Below are 18206 nucleotides of genomic sequence, written 5' to 3' on the forward strand. Positions count from 1 at the left end.
CAAAAAGGATACATTGTTCTCATTCCTTTTGAAAATAGCAGTTTTTACCTTCATTCACTTGAAACAGTATTCACACACGGAATGGACAATGCTTTTAGTACATTGTATATAACAGAGCACAGTAAAGTATGTCCTGGGATCTATGTATAGAGTGCATTGCTCATTTATTACATGCATTATTGATTTACATTGTATTGTTGCCTATTAAATATTTGTGTGTTTTAATATACCCACTGTGCTTCTTCACAAACAAGCGCTCCTTCCCACCCATTTGTTTCTGTACCGTAATACCTGGAAGTGTGCAGAGTGGGACATTGCGCTTAACTGCATGTACATGGGTGGGTGGGTGTGACCTCATGGATCAATAAGCTGCATGACGAGAGCTTGCAATGGATCTCGCATCGCATTTACAAAGACTGAACCTGCTTTTGATAAATGCCCTGTTAATATTGTGAATTATACTCTATGAGAGTAAAAAAAATAACCAAAAAAAATCTTCTCTATGCCTTGAACAGTTGCTGTTATGATGTTGTAAAAGTTCACATACTGTATTAAAATTGTGCGACTTTGCTAGTGCCGGGCATTTTAGGCGGTATTTTATTTTGCAGAGAATGAGGGGTATATTTAGTAAAGTGAGAGTTTTTAGAAGTGGAGATGTTGCCCATAGCAACCAATCCGATTCTAGCTATTATTTTATTTATTTATTAACAGATTCTTATATAACGCAGCATATTCCGTTGTGCTTTACAATTGTAAAATTAATAGAACACTGGGTAATAACAGACAGATATATAGGTAAGAAGGCCCTGCTTGCAAGCTTACAATCTATAGGGAAATAGGCATTGATACACAAGGATAGGTGCTATATATTGCATTTTGGTCCAACCAGAATGCAGTTTCTTGGTTGGCTACATGATCCAGTCACATAGGAATGTAGACCAAATGTCATGAGGATGTGAGAGAAAGACAATGTGTGAGATTGTGTGTGGACTGTAAAAGGGGATGTAATTAGATATGGAAGCTATGAAGGTTATGTGGGAGGTTCTGTTATCTTCTAGAAGCTGCTAGTTAAATCATACTTGCCTACTTTTGGAAAAGCATTTCAGGGAGATTGTGAAAGCAGCACCTATGAGCGCAGCGGTAAAGTGGGCGTGTACTGCTACATCTGAGAGGCGTGTCATAAAATTGATTTACTTCCACATATAAATGCGCCCCAAAGCAGTTAGTAAGATCTACTTGTTGATGAAAACACACTGATACTTCTCAGAAAATACATGTAACCATAGGGATCATTGTGCCTTATAACCAATGCAGGGAAATTATACTAATGATCCCATTTAAATGCATATATCTCTGTTTTTTCTTTTATACAACAGCTACATAATGGGGGTAAGGTGAAATGAGGGAGATTGGTAGACTCTTCAGGGAGACAGGGAGATTGCTGCTATTTCAGGGAGTCTCCCTGACAATGAGGGAGAGTTGGCAAGTATGAGTTAAATGTTAAGTAGAAACTGATTGGTTGCTATGGGCAACATCTCCACTCCTATAAACTCTCACTTTAGTAAATATACCAGAGTCTTAGTCGCAATACAATGTACAATGTACTAGGGCGCACCACTAGACTGTGTGTGACAGAGTCTGTATATGAAGCAGAACAAAACTTGTTGTGGGAAAAAGTCGCGTCCACTGTATCATGGCACTTTGTATATAGAATCAGAGACTCAGTTTCACACAGATAATATACAAGTGTTGCATATCAAATTAATCAGCACAGTCTCCTGGTGCGTACTTGTTGAATTGTATTGCTGATTGGAGTGACTACAGCAGTAATGTATGAGAACACGTCTGTATGTCTAATATATAAGCCCTGATTAGAAAAAGGGTGGAGGAGAAAGTGTAATATAGGTAACAGCAGATGGGATTATGAGCATTTGTGTAACTCAAAAATGTGGCTACTGTAGGCAGAGAATTTTTTGAACAAGAACAATCTATAGACTTCCAGGAAGAAAACGAGGGATTGGATAGATCAGTAAATCGAAATCACTGTGAATAGATAATTATAGGTGATTTTAATATGTCTGTATGGATTTGAATCTGTCAATTGCTAATTTAGCCAGGAATAGTGACGTTCTGGGATGATGCTATGGAGCATCTCTCAAGTAATTAGTTATGGAACCATTATGAAAAGAAGCTATTCTAGATTTTCTCCTCACAATTTGAGACATAGGATAAGATTTATCGAAGGTCAATTTTGACCAAATCTTCTATTGTTTTAGTGACTTGCATGGTAATTTGCCATGTAGTCTCAAAAAACATAAATAATCTCAAATATGCAGCCATATACTGTACATTACACTCCCAGACATCATCGATTTCAGATATGCCCTACCTAAATACCGTCCAGATTGCCTAAACATGCTTGTGATAAGTAGAATTTCCTATTTAATTCAATGGACAGGTGAAGAAAGCCAATGAATGTCAAAACATGGAGTAAGTTAAATTTCTATACAGATTTAACATTATTGTTTAACTGCAACTCCCAGCAAACCATCGCAGTCACTGACTGTTTGGACATGCTGGCACTTATATGCCAGAATGCCTTAGTGGCTAAGGTATCGTGGAACAGGTGCACTATATTATTTGTTTTCAATGGGGATTGAGATCAGTACCAGCTTCGCCAATCACATGCGACCAGCATGTATGCATTGCTTATGACTGGAAGAGATTTTCCCATTCATTTAAATTTACTATGTATAAGCTCTGCAGAGTAAAATCAAATGATTTTATATAAATTGCCATTTTATAGATTAGTTTTTATGTGGAATTATTGCTTTTTTTTTAACTTCTTATCAAAATTGGCCATTGATCTCTCCAAAAATATTATATGTCTACAGTAGAACTGTACTACAGACATCAGTAATCAGGACTCACTATTGTCATATGCGGATTCATTATGTGAATCTGACACTGTCGGAATTGATACGTGGAGAGTAGCGACAGTGGAATAAGCTAAAATATAAATTATTACATGCAACAGAACTTTGTGCCAAATAAGTTCATAACGAAATAAAAAGCTAATGTGGTTCTCCGAGGAAGTTGTAGTTGTAACAAGTTCTAAGAAAACTGCATTTAGGAAATATAAATAGAACCATTTACAGCAGGCTAAAAAAAAAAATCAGTCAAAGCTAGTCTCATTAGGGGGCGATTCAATTCAGCGCGCTGTTTAGTCCGACTAATGACTACTTCTCACGCCCTCCTGAGGGTGAGAGGAGAAATCCAACTAAAGTGCCAGCAGCGAGGCTATTTTCTGGCTTAGCGCAGTGTTAACAGCCTCGCGGCCGGCACTTTAGTCTAAGAATGCCAGTTCTCGTGACTAAACACCAAGGTTAAGCTGCGAGAACCACCATTCTCCGACTTAACTGCTTCCCATCGGAGTAGACATTGTGATGAATTGAATAGCTCTTGGATCTCCTTCCCGGTGCTATTCAACTCCCGCTGTACTGAATCTACCCCAAAGAGATGTTATGCTAATGCTAGCATTAGCCCTTACCCTGGTGTACAAGTGTGCGTCTAAACGTGCACAGACAGACGCTCGCTTTGTGCGTGTTTAGATGCAATAATCCTGCTGGGTACGTCTTTAGACATGACTATCAGATATATCATAGAAACCAGCCATATGCCAGGTGCAGAGTATGGCCTCCAATGTAAGCAATTAAGCATCTGCCCACTTCTGCAACCCTCCAGTGATACTCCCATAAGACCGCGCATTTCCGTGCATAACAATAGCCACCACTCAGTCATGCTGATAGGTGTAAATGAATTGGATTAGCGAATGGCTGCAATCACATCAATAACACAGAGATTAATGTGATCACTTATAAAAACAAAAAAAGCAAGCAACAAAATCCAAGGCATCATGTATCTGCTGCTGGGAGATCATGACTAACAAATCGAGTGGTTATTCTGAATCCGTTACTAGTATTGAGACATCAGGGCGAATCAGTAGATATTGCTTATTTAGATTGTAGCAAGGCATTTTATGTGGCATGCTACAAAAAGCCAACATCCTCGGATTTGACTGTAATATAGTGATAAGGATTTGGCCAAAGAACTGGAAACAGAGTGTTGTAGTCAATGGCATAGGATCCAATGAAGAAGCGGTAACCATCCAATCTAAACTGAAATTGGTTTTCGGCCATCAAAATCTATGTTTCTATCTTTCAGAACTCCAACCTCTCTTCTCCGGCCCCGACTTCAGTAAAATCTCTTCTAAGTCACTGAAGCTCACGCACGTTGTGCACAAGGCTGCCCTGGAGCTAAACGAAGACGGAGTGGACAGTGCACCAAAAGTGGACCCCGTCTCTCGCCATCATTTCCCACTGGAGTTTCACTTAGACCACCCATTCCTGTTTGTTCTTCGTGCGGATGATAATGGTGCCCTTCTGATGATTGGAAAAGTAATGAACCCTAAGGAAGTTTCTCGTTAACCCACTATGTAAATCATTTGTTCTTTGGCTGTCACAGAACTGAAATAATTTGTCTTAAAATGAATTTTGGATTCCGGTGACAGCCAAGGTGGTTACTCTTTCTTGCCCATTGCCCATTTATTTGAAACAATCAGTTTTTTTAATTTTTTTTCCAAAACCCTAGGACAGCAAAATCAGGTTTACATATCCCCAGCATTGTTCATATAAGTCGGAATGGATATGGTAAACATAGACAGGATGTAATATATGTTCATTTTAAAGGCTTACCCATTATATGCTGCATATGGCAGATACAGCTACTGTATGATTACATTTAAAGCAGTCATTGTGCATGTGTACTAAATGGATGTCATAGTTTTATAGATATCAATGTTTAAAAGAGAGCGCAAAATGACCAACACCTTACTAGACCACGTTTTCAGCTTGGTGGGGAAAATTAGTGAAACTTACAATAATTTACCTGTGTGTATAATTAATAAACATTCCCAAATATGACCCTGCGTTCAAGATATATTTGAAAAAAAATATGTACTTGAAAACTCATTGTAATTTTAGCTCTAAACCATTTTATTGAGAGCTTGATATTCATCTAGCAAGAATAAAAAAAGAAAAAAAAAAGAGAATATTACTACGTGCATCCCTCCAGCCGTACCTGGTGTTCCATTCTGCTGTTCTACTAATTCAAAGAGACGAGGTCTCAACTGAGCTCTTTTCTTCTGCTATATGATGGAACAGTCCAATGCAATGAAGTCTGTTTTACTTATTGCTCAGTAATCTGTCTCTCCCAAATCACTGACTGCAAAACTAAACCCAGTCATCAGTCTTGGAGTGGCCGAGTTTGTTCATGCAAAGGGAATACCGCCTTCTATAGAAAGTGTAACAAGTCTAATTAGTCAAGAATGTTCTTCGCAGTTGCTCTATAGTGGTATATTAATTGCAACGGTGTCCTGGGAGTTCCTAAGTGCGGACAGAGGCAGACATACTGTATAAAAGTACTGATTTTTTTTCTAGGAACATAATGCAAAAAGACACGAAATCTGTATTTAGTTCATTCATGTCCACAGCTATAGTTACACTCCATACAATTGCAGAATTACTTCTCCAGAGCAGCCCCCATCCACGGGAGCTGCAGCAGACATGTCTTCATCTCCTGCAGCTCTTGCAGTAGGCTATGATCAGGTACATAGTGCAGAGAGAGAATTTGCTGGGCTCTTAGAATAATGTCCATGGCATCAGCTACCTCCCGCCTACAGCAGAGAAAATGTAGAGTGACTTTGAATTATACATTCACTTGATTGACATTGCACAATTACATGATCGATGTCATCCCACTAACCAAGATACTGTTAACACTTACTATATTAGTCCCTCTTACCCATTGAATAAAATCTGTGCCAGTTTGAAGAGTTCGTGTCCAAGTTCTAAGCTGGAAGAACCATAACGCTGTCTCACAAGGTGAATGCTGCTTCTAAGATATCCTGTTGCTGCAGCCCAGTCACCTACAAAGCCCAGCACACAGCAAGTGAGATTTGAAACACAAGGGAATAATTCACTTCTGCTTCCACAAAAGATTGTACCTTTTGATGCTTCAGCCTGAGCCAGCTGATCAAAGATCTCTCCGAACAGCATGTGATTCTGAGAGAGAAATTGCCTGCCTTCCGATAAACACGACAACAGCATTCTTCTAGCTACATCTGAAGACAGAAAAATAATGGGGCACATGTATGAAGTGATATTGGGCAGAACTGGCCTAGACAGGTCAGCTTCAATAAAATTACTTGGATTTTTACAGTTTACAGGTCTCCTAGTCCCATGTCCATCCTGCTACTTAACATCGCCATTTCCATGACTGTTTTGCTGCCTTAAAAGTTTTGCAATCAGGCTGCTTCTTTTCCAATGCATCTCACATTACCACCAATAACCCCATACCCTAAGTCAGGGGTCTTAAATCTTGGCCCTCCAGCTGCTGTGGAACTACACATCCCAGCATGCACTGTCATAGTTTTAGCATGCTGTTATATCAAAAAGGTGGCAGTGCATGCTGGGATGTGTAGTTCCACAGCAACTGGAGGGCCAAGGTTGAAGACCCCTGCCCTAAGTAATGTATGTCTCTTGATCATGTTCGGGTTGTGTATGTGGTCATGCCAGGGAGAATACTGTATGGTACACACATGTCAATGCAGGGTAAAGCCTCTGACTATTTTCTTGCGGTGTGATAATGTGTAAATGAGTCCTAAGACTTGACAAGGCAAAATTATTTCATTTACATCACAGGATTTAAAAATATAGGACTTAAAGCTTTGTTCTCACTGCAAGCATTGTTTTTGTTTAGAGAATGCTAGCACTGAGACTGCTGGAGTACATTATACTAATTATACTACAATTAACCCACCATGACTTCACATGGATTTTTTTTTATTTTTTTTTTAAATATAGTAAATTAAATCTCCATTACTCCCAGTCACCAATATAAAATATAGCAACTATTATTTTTGATCACCCAATTAATGTTAATATGTGCTGTAATGTTACCTGAGCTGTCACCAGAGCGGTTGTCCTGTAGCTGTTCTCGAGCTAGGCGAACAACATGCTGAAGATTCTGCAAGCGGAGCACAGCTTGGTCCCTTCTCAAGGAATGACCGCAGGAGCCAATGACACAGTGCAGTTCATCTTCTCCCTTAGGGGAAAAAAAAAAAGACAACCCCTCCATATTACATACATATTATACCACTCTATTCTATATGCCTCCCTTTAGATACAATACTTGTAAAGGATATACCTGTATCACCTCTAGTGTGGCCCTGCACTTTGGGCAACAGAAATCACAGTGGGTGTTGTCTTTGGATCCTTGCTCTTGTTTACAAGCTTCACACTCGCACACAAAGAAATATTGATCCTTTAGTAACTTCTGTCTTTCATCAAAGTCCATTCGCAATTTGTGTGGTCCTAGTAGAAAGTAAAAATGCTTAGGTGACATATTTAAAATAAATAAATAGATAAATATTGTGGCAACCAACTTTTGTAAGAGAATAATCAAAGTATACCTGGGTGTATTATTCAACTATCTTACATTTATGTCTGAGCAGTAATGTAGTGGAAACGGAGAAAATAATATGAGATATGGTAAGAACTTACCCTTGTTATCTCTATTTCTACGAAGTCCATAGGGTTCCACAGGATACCTTGGGGTATAGGTGTGACGTCAGTCATCGGGCACCATAGAGTTAAGCTTTCAGCCTCCCTGGATGCACTAGGGTCCCCCTCCTATACCCCGCCCCCGAGCCAAGGCACCTCAGTTAGTTACCAAGCCATAGGCCGGAGGAGGATAAGGAAGAGAGAGAAAAAAGATCTGGACACACACAAGAATCACATTCTCACCAGAGGGAGATGGAAAAACCGGTGACCAGAGCAAAGCCCATCTGCAGCACAGGTGCGACAGGGCGGGAGTCCTGTGGAACCCTATGGACTTCGTAGAAATAGAGATAACAAGGGTAAGTTCTTACCATATCTCATATTTTCTACTTCAGGGTCCATAGGGTATCCACAGGATACCTTGGGGATGTCCCAAAGCAGTATCCTTTAAGGGTGGGGACGCTCCTGTGCAGAAAGGAGAATCCGCCGCCCGAAGGAAGCATCCTGAGAGGCGAAGGTGTCAAACCTGTAATACCTCACGAAGGTATGGACAGAGGACCACGTAGCAGCCTTGCAGATCTGGACTGCAGAGGCACCACGTTGAGCTGCCCACGAAGGACCCACAGACCTAGTGGAATGAGCCTTCACAGAAGGAGGAACCGGCAGGCCTTCATGAAGATAAGCTTCAGAAATAGCCATACGGATCCAGGCTGCCAAAGTTTGCTTTGAAGCAGACCAACCCTTTTTACGGAAGCCATAGAGGACAAACAAGGCGTCCGACTTCCTAAACGAAGAAGTGCGGTCAACATAAGTCCTTAAGGCCCGCACAACATCCAAAGAGGCCTCACCCACGGAAAGACCAGGTGAGTTAAAGGCCGGAACAACGATTTCCTCGTTAACATGAAACTGGGAAACAACTTTGGGAAGAAACTCGGGCCGAGTGCGGAGCACAGCCCTGTTCCCATGAAAAACCAAGAAAGGGGGTCTACAAGAAAGAGCCCCTAAATCAGAAACACGTCTGGCCGAAGCAATAGCCAGAAGGAAAACAGTCTTAGCTGTTAGCCATTTAAGATCCACTGAGCCCAGAGGTTCAAACGGCGGTCCCTGGAGAGCCCTCAGGACCACAGCCAAATCCCAAGGCGCCACAGGTGGAACAAAGGGTGGCTGAATGCGTAGAACACCTTGCATAAAGGTGCGCACATCCGGGATTGTAGCAATCCTACGATGGAACCAGACAGACAGGGCCGAAACCTGTACCTTCAAAGAAGCAAGGCGAAGCCCATGATCTAGTCCCGCTTGTAGGAAGGCGAGTATCCGAGACAGACGAAACTCCAGCGGTGCATAACCTCTCGGTCGACACCACTGGAAGAACGTATGCCACACGCGATGGTATATCCTCGTGGAAGACGGTTTCCGAGCTCGTAACATGGTACGCACTACAGAACTGGAAAACCCCCTGGACCTCAGTATGGCTGTCTCAACAGCCACGCCGTCAAAGACAGCCGAGTCAGGTCCGGGTGAAGACAAGGACCTTGTGACAGAAGGTCCGGTCGTAGCGGCAACCGCAGAGGACTGTCCACGGACAGACCCTGAAGGTCTGAGAACCAGTGCCGTCTGGGCCACGCGGGAGCTATCAACAGGAGCGTCCCTCCTTCCTGTTTGAATTTCCGGATTACCCGTGGAAGAAGGGAGACCGGAGGAAACAGGTATGCGAACCGGAACGTCCACCGGACGGACAGAGCATCCACCAGAGACGCCCCTTCATCTCTTGTGCGAGACCCGTACACCGGCAACTTGTTGTTGTGCCGGGACGCCATGAGGTCGATCTCTGGAAGACCCCATCTGTCCACCAGCAGTTGAAAAACGTCCGGGTGCAGGGACCATTCCCCCCGGATGAACGTCCTGGCGACTTAGAAAGTCCGCCTCCCAATTTAGGACTCCCGGGATGAAGACCACTGATATGGCCGGAAGATTGCGCTCCGCCCATACCAGGATCCGAGAGACCTCCACGAGAGCCGCCCGACTTCGGGTTCCTCCTTGCCTGTTTATGTAGGCCACGGTGGTAGCGTTGTCCGACTGGACCTGTACCGGACGACCCTGGAGAACCTGATGTGCCTACTGGAGAGCATTGAATACCGCACAGAGTTCCAAGATATTGATTGGAAGCTCCGCTTCTGTCGGCGTCCACCTGCCCTGGAACAAGTGTGGACCCGAAACTGCTCCCCAGCCCCGAAGACTGGCGTCCGTTGTCAACAGGACCCAATTTGGAACCCAGAACGGACGTCCCTTGCTGAGATGGGTCATCTGTAACCACCAGGCAAGGGACAGGCGAACCTCCGGGGTGAGCACAATCGTCTGGGACTTCAGAGACTGAGGCAGCCTGTTCCACCTGGACAGGATCAGGTGCTGCAGAGGTCTGGAGTGAAACTGGGCATATTCCACCATGTCGAACACCGACACCATGGAGCCCAGTAACCTCATCGCCGAGTGTAGAGACACCCGGCGGCTGTGCAGACAACTGCGCACCCTCGACTGTAAAGCAGAGATCTTTTCCCCCGTCACGAAGATCCTTTGCTGTTCCGAGTCCAATAAGGCTCCGAGGTGCAGAATCCGCCGAGACGGGATTAGAGTGGACTTCTGCCAGTTGATTAGCCAGCCGTGCCGTTGCAGTAGCGCAATGGTCATGTCCAAGTGGCGTAGAAGGAGCTCTGGAGATCCTGCCACCAATAAAAGGTCGTCCAAGTACGGCAACATGCGGACTCCCTGCAGCCGCAGAGAAGTTGCCATGACCGCCATCACCTTGGTGAACACACGTGGTGCTGTCGCCAGGCCAAAAGGTAACGCCCGAAACTGGAAGTGGTCGCTGCGGATTGCAAACCTGAGGAACTGTTGATGGCGCAAAAGAATAGGGACATGCAGGTAAGCGTCCTGTATGTCCAATGACACCATGTAGTCCCCAGGTTCCAGCGCCAGAATGATGGACCGTAGGGTCTCCAGCCGAAACTTCGGTACCCGCAAAGACTTGTTGAGAGCTTTGAGGTTGAGAATCGGATGATACGACCCATTGGGTTTCTGTACCAAAAAAAGGATTTGAATAGAAACCCTGGCCCCTCTGGGAGAATGGAACAGGCACTATAACTTCAGCCTGGAGCATAGTGTGCAATACCTTCCGCAGCTCCGTAGCCTTGTTCCGGTCTGATGGTAGACCCGTGGTGAAGAATCGAGCCGGGGGTCTGTGCCGGAAAGAGAGGGCGTACCCGTGGGAGACCACCTCGAGAACCCAAGTGTCTGTCGTAGTGACCGACCAACACTGGGCGAACTGCAGCAGGCGGCCTCCCACTTTGGGATCCCCCAAAGGGAGGCCCGGACCGTCAGGCCGCAGGCTTGTCATCTGGCTTAGGGGCCGGACGTCTGGTACTCCATGCCTGCTTCCGAGGCTTGGCCGATTTCTTAGGGCCAGCCTGTCGAGGAAAAGACTGTGGTTTGGGCCTGCCCTGGGCCCTATAAGACCGAAAGGACGATGGTCCAGAACCAGAAGGAGCAGCGGCCGACGGGAGACAAGCCGATTTGGCTTGCGCCAGCGTGGCCACAATCTTGTCCAGATCCGGACCGAAGAGAACTTCTCCGGTAAATGGCAACGCCTCCAAACCCTTTTTGGAATCTGCGACCGCCTTCCAGGATCGCAGCCACAAGGTGCGACGAGCAGCCACCGCTGCTGAAGAAATTCTAGACACCAGAGTACTAATGTCTAAGGCCGCCTCGTTGATATAAGTGGCCGAATCACGGAGATTACCAATCAACTCCGCGTGTTCGGCCGGACAGTCGGAATCAAAAGACGCCTCTAATGAATCCGCCCAGCGCTCCATCGCTCTGGCAACCCAGCAAATGGCCATAGCCGGCCGTGCTGCCCCCCCCGCAAGGGAATAAGCGGACTTCAGGCAGATCTCCACCTTGCAGTCCGTAGCATCCTTAAGGGAGGACATGGATGGCATCGGCAATGTGGCACTACGGACAAGACGGGTCACGTGAGAATCCACCTGTGGAGGGGATTCCCACTTTGCAAAATAATTGTCCGCGAACGGATAAGCCACTGCCAGGCGCCTCTGCGGCTGGTATCTTTTGCCAGGTTGTTTCCACGCCTCCTCTAAATGGTCCACTAACTGACCCGAAAGAGGAAAGACTGTGGCATCGCCCTTCACATCTTTAAAAAAGGCATACTTGGATTTAGCCGCTGGGGGAACTTCGTCCTCAATCACCAAGGCTGTGCGGACTGCCCGAATAAGTCCAGGAATATATACCTTGGACTTAGCGTCAGCGTCCTTAGTATGGAGAGGTTCCTGATCGTAAGGATCCAGAATCTCCCCATCATCAGACGTCCCCTCGTCATCCTCAGAAGGAACCGACAGAGACGCCACCGGCCGTTTATGTGGCCGCATCACAGACTCCCCTTGCAACACATCCGACAAGTGCTGTACAGAACTAGTCAGGGAGTTAACCCACGCCGGCTCCTGAGAAACCGGGAGCGGGGAAATAGGGAGACTGTGGGGTACCAGCAATTGCCATGGGAAACCCTGCATGGGTGACGACACCACTGACTGCTGGGACAAACCCATCTGCGTAAACGCGGGCTGCGGAGCTAACTGGCCCACTAAGGTTGTAAGCGCCTGAGCGAAACAAGCCCAGGGCGGCTCCTGTACCGGTGCTGTAACCGTAATAGGCCGCGCCATAGACAAACACTGCCGGCAGAGGCCCTCCGTGCTACCCTCCCCCTCCGCTAACGGTACTTTACACGTAGTACACTGTAGCCGGAGAGGAAAATCACTTTCAGACATGATGGCACCAAGTATGTGACCCCTCTCACCAATTATATATTAAATAGGCGAGAGACCACCCTGCAGCACCGCACCGCAAGGGCTTAGCAGAAAGGACAGGGACAGTAATAAAGCTGACAGTTAGAAGAAAAGTTACAGGCAGCAGCGCTAGCACAGTCACATACAATGCAAAGAAAAATCAATTCCTGCACTAACAGCGCTGATCACTCAACTACGCAGACACAGGGCCTGGTAGGACACAGCGCAGCATACACAGACCTGACCCAAATCGGAGAGGTATGCGGGGGGACCCAGACCACGATGCTTCCGTCCAGTGCTTCCAGCAGCGTTCACCATGCGTTGGAAAGATGGCCGCCGAGGAGCAGAGAGGAGGCTGGCCTGGGGGAGGAGCGCTGCTACAGGACCAGTCGGCAGTGTGCAGAGAGGGCTGTGTGCAGCGGGGGAGGCGCCGGCTGTGAGACAGGGAAGGCGCGCTCCCCTGGCATGCATTTAACCCCCGGGACGCCGCAGCGCTACCGCTCTGTTGCGGTCCGCTGTCCCAGGGGGTAGTGGAAGCGCAGGTTCATACCTGGCTCCACGCTGCAGTCAGTCCCCAGGGAGCCCCCTGCGTGGGGACTCAGGACCATGTAACAGCGGGGACCCACCGCGGGACCCCGCTGCTTACCTTGCTGTCCCCCTTGAATCCGGCCATGGTCTGGAACATCTGGGGTCACCGCTAGCTGTGACCCCAGATGCTCACCAGCATCCCCGGATCGGTACCGGCATTCTGGTATCGGCGGGGGTGTAGGGAAGACAGCATGGACGTCAGGACTGACTGTCCATGCTGTTCATCCAGATGTGCAGCCACAGCTGCATGAAGAAAAAGCTTCAGGGGCTTTTCTAGCCCCCACTCCAACAGGTGCACCCGACTCCGGCCGGGCACCAAATGAAACTGAGGTGCCTTGGCTCGGGGGCGGGGTATAGGAGGGGGACCCTAGTGCATCCTGGGAGGCTGAAAGCTTAACTCTATGGTGCCCGATGACTGACGTCACACCTATACCCCAAGGTATCCTGTGGATACCCTATGGACCCTGAAGTAGAAAAATCTGTATTATACAAAAAGCATAATGCAGTAGAGAGTAGGGTCTCGCAGCTCACCGGAGTAGGCGCTAATGCCTTAGGGACTGCTGCAAAGCTAGCACTACGTAAATTGGCTTGGCACATGTTATGCAAGTTTGCCCTGCATATAGCCTGGACAGTGGGCACACGCATATTGCACATAAAATAAATGTTTCTGCATATGGGGGAAATACGCACATTTTTTTGTGTGCTTTTTTTTCTGAAGAGTGATTTACACCCATTTTACATTCCAATCTGCATTAGCCCCTTAGTCTGTAACTGCAGGCTGGCATGAAGCCTGGGTCATGAGCTCTTTAGTACAGCAGACTGGCAGCAGGAAAGTATTATCTCCGGTATTGCATCACATGTGCATGTGAGTAGTAACAGTATTGTTTTTTAAATCTATTCTATTCCTTTAGCAAAGTAAGCATGTCAGGGTAATAATGGTGGGGTGTGGGGCAGTATAATGCTGAGAGACAGTAACAGCTTAATGTCCACATCCTTTGTCTTTGGCCATTCCTAAGGCTTCTAATTATCCAAGCCCAGTGGTGCAACCCCCATGTCATGTCTAGTGATAGCACCAAGTGCCACTGGGGCAGGGCTGGTAGCTAGGAGACAACTGGCACAATAAATTGTATTTACGTATCATTGATTTGTAGACACAATTGGGCATCACTACTACAGCTGATACTTTCAACAAATGCATCTCTATTATTCACTTCTTATTTATATTGCATTAAAAAGGAGTGTGGCTGCCTCCTATCATAATGTTACTTAATGATTATACAAAAAGGTAATGTGCTGCACATTGGAAGGACCAGAGACCAGAGGTGAGGGTCCTGAAATATAGCATATTGTCTGCTACCAATCTGAGCCTAGTACTTCATAACCTTTTTTGGAAATGTCTTAATGTCTAATTGTCACACAGTGAGGTGGGCAGGGTTACTGTGGAGCAAACCCGAGGGTCTTCAGCAACCTGGGAGACTGCAGGTCACACATAGGTATAAGCTCCATCTCTAGATGCCGCAAGATACATTTTAAAACTAAAACAAAATTAATTTACAATGAAATATATACTTCACATATAATCCCCACTGCATACCTTGCACTTATTTATCAGTTTTTACAATTTGCATTGATTCCTGTGACACTCCTGCCTGGATATGTAATGTGTCTTGCCTGAAGTCACTGGATACATTTGCTGAAGTCCCATTAGTCCAGGCTAAACTAATAAGATGTTACCAATGAAGCAGTCATGGCTGACTATACCTTGGTCATACTGTAATTATTAGTTAATATGTAGCTCTAATATCTACACATCAAGAGAGTCATCAGCACAGGCACCTGCAGGCCTCAGCAGGAAAGCATACCGTAGCAGTGGGCCACCTCTTCTCCTTTCCTGATTGGTCTGCTAGCTTTAACCATAGCACATCTGCCCTGGAAAGACACGCTGGTGTTTGGGTCACATGAGTGATTTAGAAGGCTTAGCACTGGGAACAGCGCGGTGGCAAGACGAACGCACTTGTTGCTTTCCACCAGTGAGGTAGTGGACTCTATAAACATAGAAAAGCACATTTCACCGGCTGCATATTGTCTAATATTCTGTCAGTGGGTTTCATTTACAGAGCAAAAAACAGCACAACAGTGTATCATTTACATAGTAATCAGAACTGCAAATAGAATGGAACCTACTACCCCGGCATCCAGAACAAGGGAAGGGACACTATAGATTTGTCACTATATACAGAATAAAAACCAGGACTGGATCACCAAAATGTTGGTCTCTTTCAATGATTGATCCCAGCTGCACCCTGTCAGCCAGGACTGTTGATTAGTCCAACGTGACTCATTCCACCAGGTATAAAGTGCTCTGCACCGGAATATGCTGCGCTATATAAAAAATGGTTAATAAATAAATTATAATGATAAAAAAAATGTCCTTTATTTAGGATTGCAGCCACCTGTGCTAAAATAAAAATACATATTTTCATCAATTAACTAGTCCATAGGAACATAGCATTTTGTACATGGTGGAAAAGGATCTGGTACAGCATTGGCCAACTTGTCACACAAATCTATGCAAAACAGGCTCAGTAATAATAGTAATGTGACATCACAATTTTATACAAAGGTAATAGCAAATTAATTAAATGTTCTATAAACAGTGAGTACAACAACAAAACAAAGTCCATTTGCGCAAACAGTACCATGGTGTAAAGATGCTCTTTCGCCCTTACTGTATCCTACAGAATATCCTTTATAGTGAAGCATTAAGCAAAGATAGTAATACATGTTTTGTAATATTGTTTAAAAAGTTGTCCAATGCCACTGTGTGTGAATAATAAAACAATAATTACCTTCATATTCTTCATCTTCACAAATGTCCGTCACTGCCTGGGCATTACAGTGGAGCTGAAGCATGTGCAGCAGTATTGCCGAACCAATCAACTGCAAGTTTTGGGGCTTGTCTAGTTCTGCATGACCATCCATTCCCACATCTGGCAATGCTTTCCTACTTCTCAGCTGATCAATGCATAGTTTCTTGCATAATACTGCACTAGTGAGTGCGCAGAGAAACTTGCTCTCCTCTTTGTGATGTTCAAGGTGAGCCAGCAGGTTAATTAAAGATTTATAGTCACTGTAATAATGCTCATTAGAAACATTTTTCAAAGCACAGCTTGGAGTTTTATCCCTGGTATTTGATGTTTGAGAGAAGACCTCTGACACCTGTCTGTAGCCAGCCAGCAGGACTGCCCTTAGTGCAGTTTGGCAGAAAATGCCAAAACAGAGTAGAAGGCTACCCAATGAGCACTCAACATAGTGATACTTTTCCCAGGCCTCCTCCATGCATTTGCCACTACAGTATCTTGCAAAACTGCAATGCCGACAGGGTAGAGATGCTAAGGTTCTCTGTAGGCAATGGTGACAATAAAGATCGCAGTTACTAACGGAAACATCCCATGCTCTTTGACCGCTCAATTTCTTTCTGTTAGGAATTATTACACTGACATAAGCTGCTTCACATATCAAAAGATCTCCCTGTGCAATATCTTCAGAAGCCACTAAGTGGCGCCCTTTGGAACTGCTAAATTGTAGAGTCAGAGAGCTAGAAGCATTGGTTAGCTGCAGGTTTCTGTTTAACTTCAGCTCCTGTTGTTTGTCACTCACTGAATATTTAGCACGCTCCCCTGTGGCCTCAGTCAGCCTATCTCCTTCTGTCCTGGATGATTTAGTGTTGGAGGAGACAGATTGTCTTAGCTTTTGCAAACACACTGTCTGTCGTTGAAGGATTTTGCTCTTTAGCCGTTCCGGATACCCATGCTCTTGTGCACGATTAATGTCCTCCAAGCAAACCTAATAGAGAATTTCCCATGGGTAAAAAAACAAAAACAAATGGACACATTATAGACTAGTTTCTGTGGTTTCACCTCTCACTGAGAGTATAGACTGAGTGTTCATTCTATTTGGAGCAGATAGTGCTCCCTGTTAGAGCTCAGCAGTCTAAAGGCCCCTACACATGGAACGATATTGCTAACGATCCGACACATCAGAACGATAAATCAGCAATATCATTCCGTGTGTATGCACTATATCGTGCACTGCGCGCTCCTGTGGGGTCATCAGACGCATTGTCTGATCTTTTGTACATGCAGAAAGATCAGGCGATGCGGCTGACGATCCCATGCAGCGCTATGCGACGGGGCCGGCATATAGGGAGGTCGGGCACCGGATCGCCCCGTGTGTAGGGACCGCCCGATATGTTGGCCCTGGGATCGTGGGTCGTATCGGCGGGTACACATCGTACCGTGTGTACCCACCTTAACTATTGACATATATTTTGCAAAGATGACGCAAAGTGATCGGATAGTACAAACTCTGTATAATCTAGGGATGTCTGGGCTCGGCTTAGTTCGCCAAATATCGGGTCTCAGAAAGAGGCAAAACGTCATCTTTCATGGACTTTTTTCCAGGAATGATGTAATTTGTCCATGAAAGATTACGTTTTGCCTCTTTCTGAGACCCGATTTTTGGCGGGAAAAAAAATAATCTGAATTTGTCGGGGAAAATCCGAACTAATCCAAGCCCACACATCCCTAGTATAATCCACTCTTATAAGGTCACAAAAACAATCAAGCAACTGTTTCACCTACAAAAATAAAAGCAAATGGGTAATTAAGAGATAAAAGAGGACCTGCCACTTACAAACAGTACAGAACTCCATTCTGTAGGCAGACCTGATACAAAAGAAATCAGCTGATCAATTGACTATGAACTAGCACCTAGGTGAATACGACGCCGCTCAGTTGAAGTTAAATTGACAGGCTGCAGACTTATTAATAAAGGTTCGGCACGCAAAAATACTGCCACACGTCATATGTAGAATAGACTGTCATCAAAGACGGGAATCACAAACTCCCCAGAAGCTTCTTACAAGTAAAAAAAATATTGCACTCAATGTGGCTGCAAGAAAAATACATACAGATCTCTATACATTAAAGTTCTATCAAACTACTGACAACCTTACTTGCTGTAAAATAATAATAGTTATAACATGAACTTCCACAAAGAGAAAAATGGTTGCAATAGCTTTTATTTAAATGGGAGATATAATATTTGCGTGCTGCATTCTGGGTATCTAAAAAGCTGAATTGCACAA

General features: G+C 45.1%; 2 protein-coding genes across 6 annotated transcripts in view; one reads left to right on the plus strand and one right to left on the minus strand.

Moving 5' to 3' along the window:
- SERPINF1 (serpin family F member 1) overlaps window positions 1-4982 on the plus strand; it is a 75083-nt gene extending 70101 nt beyond the window's left edge. The window contains exon 8 of the mRNA XM_088454934.1: window positions 4225-4982. Within this exon, the coding sequence (XP_088311060.1) occupies window positions 4225-4487 (263 nt within the window). The 3' untranslated portion in view covers window positions 4488-4982. The remainder of the gene's footprint in view (window positions 1-4224) is intronic.
- Window positions 4983-5028: 46 nt separating this feature from the next.
- SMYD4 (SET and MYND domain containing 4) overlaps window positions 5029-18206 on the minus strand; it is a 49588-nt gene continuing 36410 nt past the window's right edge. For 4 of the 5 annotated variants that reach the window (XM_088454888.1, XM_088454915.1, XM_088454908.1 and 1 more), the window contains 6 exons: window positions 15907-16903; window positions 14920-15102; window positions 7267-7433; window positions 7020-7164; window positions 5863-6181; window positions 5029-5734 (listed from right to left, as the gene is read on the minus strand). In XM_088454888.1, coding sequence (XP_088311014.1) covers window positions 5581-5734; window positions 5863-6181; window positions 7020-7164; window positions 7267-7433; window positions 14920-15102; window positions 15907-16903 — 1965 coding nt within the window. In that variant the 3' untranslated portion in view covers window positions 5029-5580. The remainder of the gene's footprint in view (window positions 5735-5862; window positions 6182-7019; window positions 7165-7266; window positions 7434-14919; window positions 15103-15906; window positions 16904-18206) is intronic. The other variant, XM_088454899.1, reaches the window with a different exon arrangement.

Source organism: Taudactylus pleione, unplaced genomic scaffold (assembly GCF_031769625.1).
Source record: "Taudactylus pleione unplaced genomic scaffold, aTauple2 ptg000040l, whole genome shotgun sequence".
In the NCBI taxonomy this organism is placed as follows: domain Eukaryota; kingdom Metazoa; phylum Chordata; class Amphibia; order Anura; family Myobatrachidae; genus Taudactylus; species Taudactylus pleione.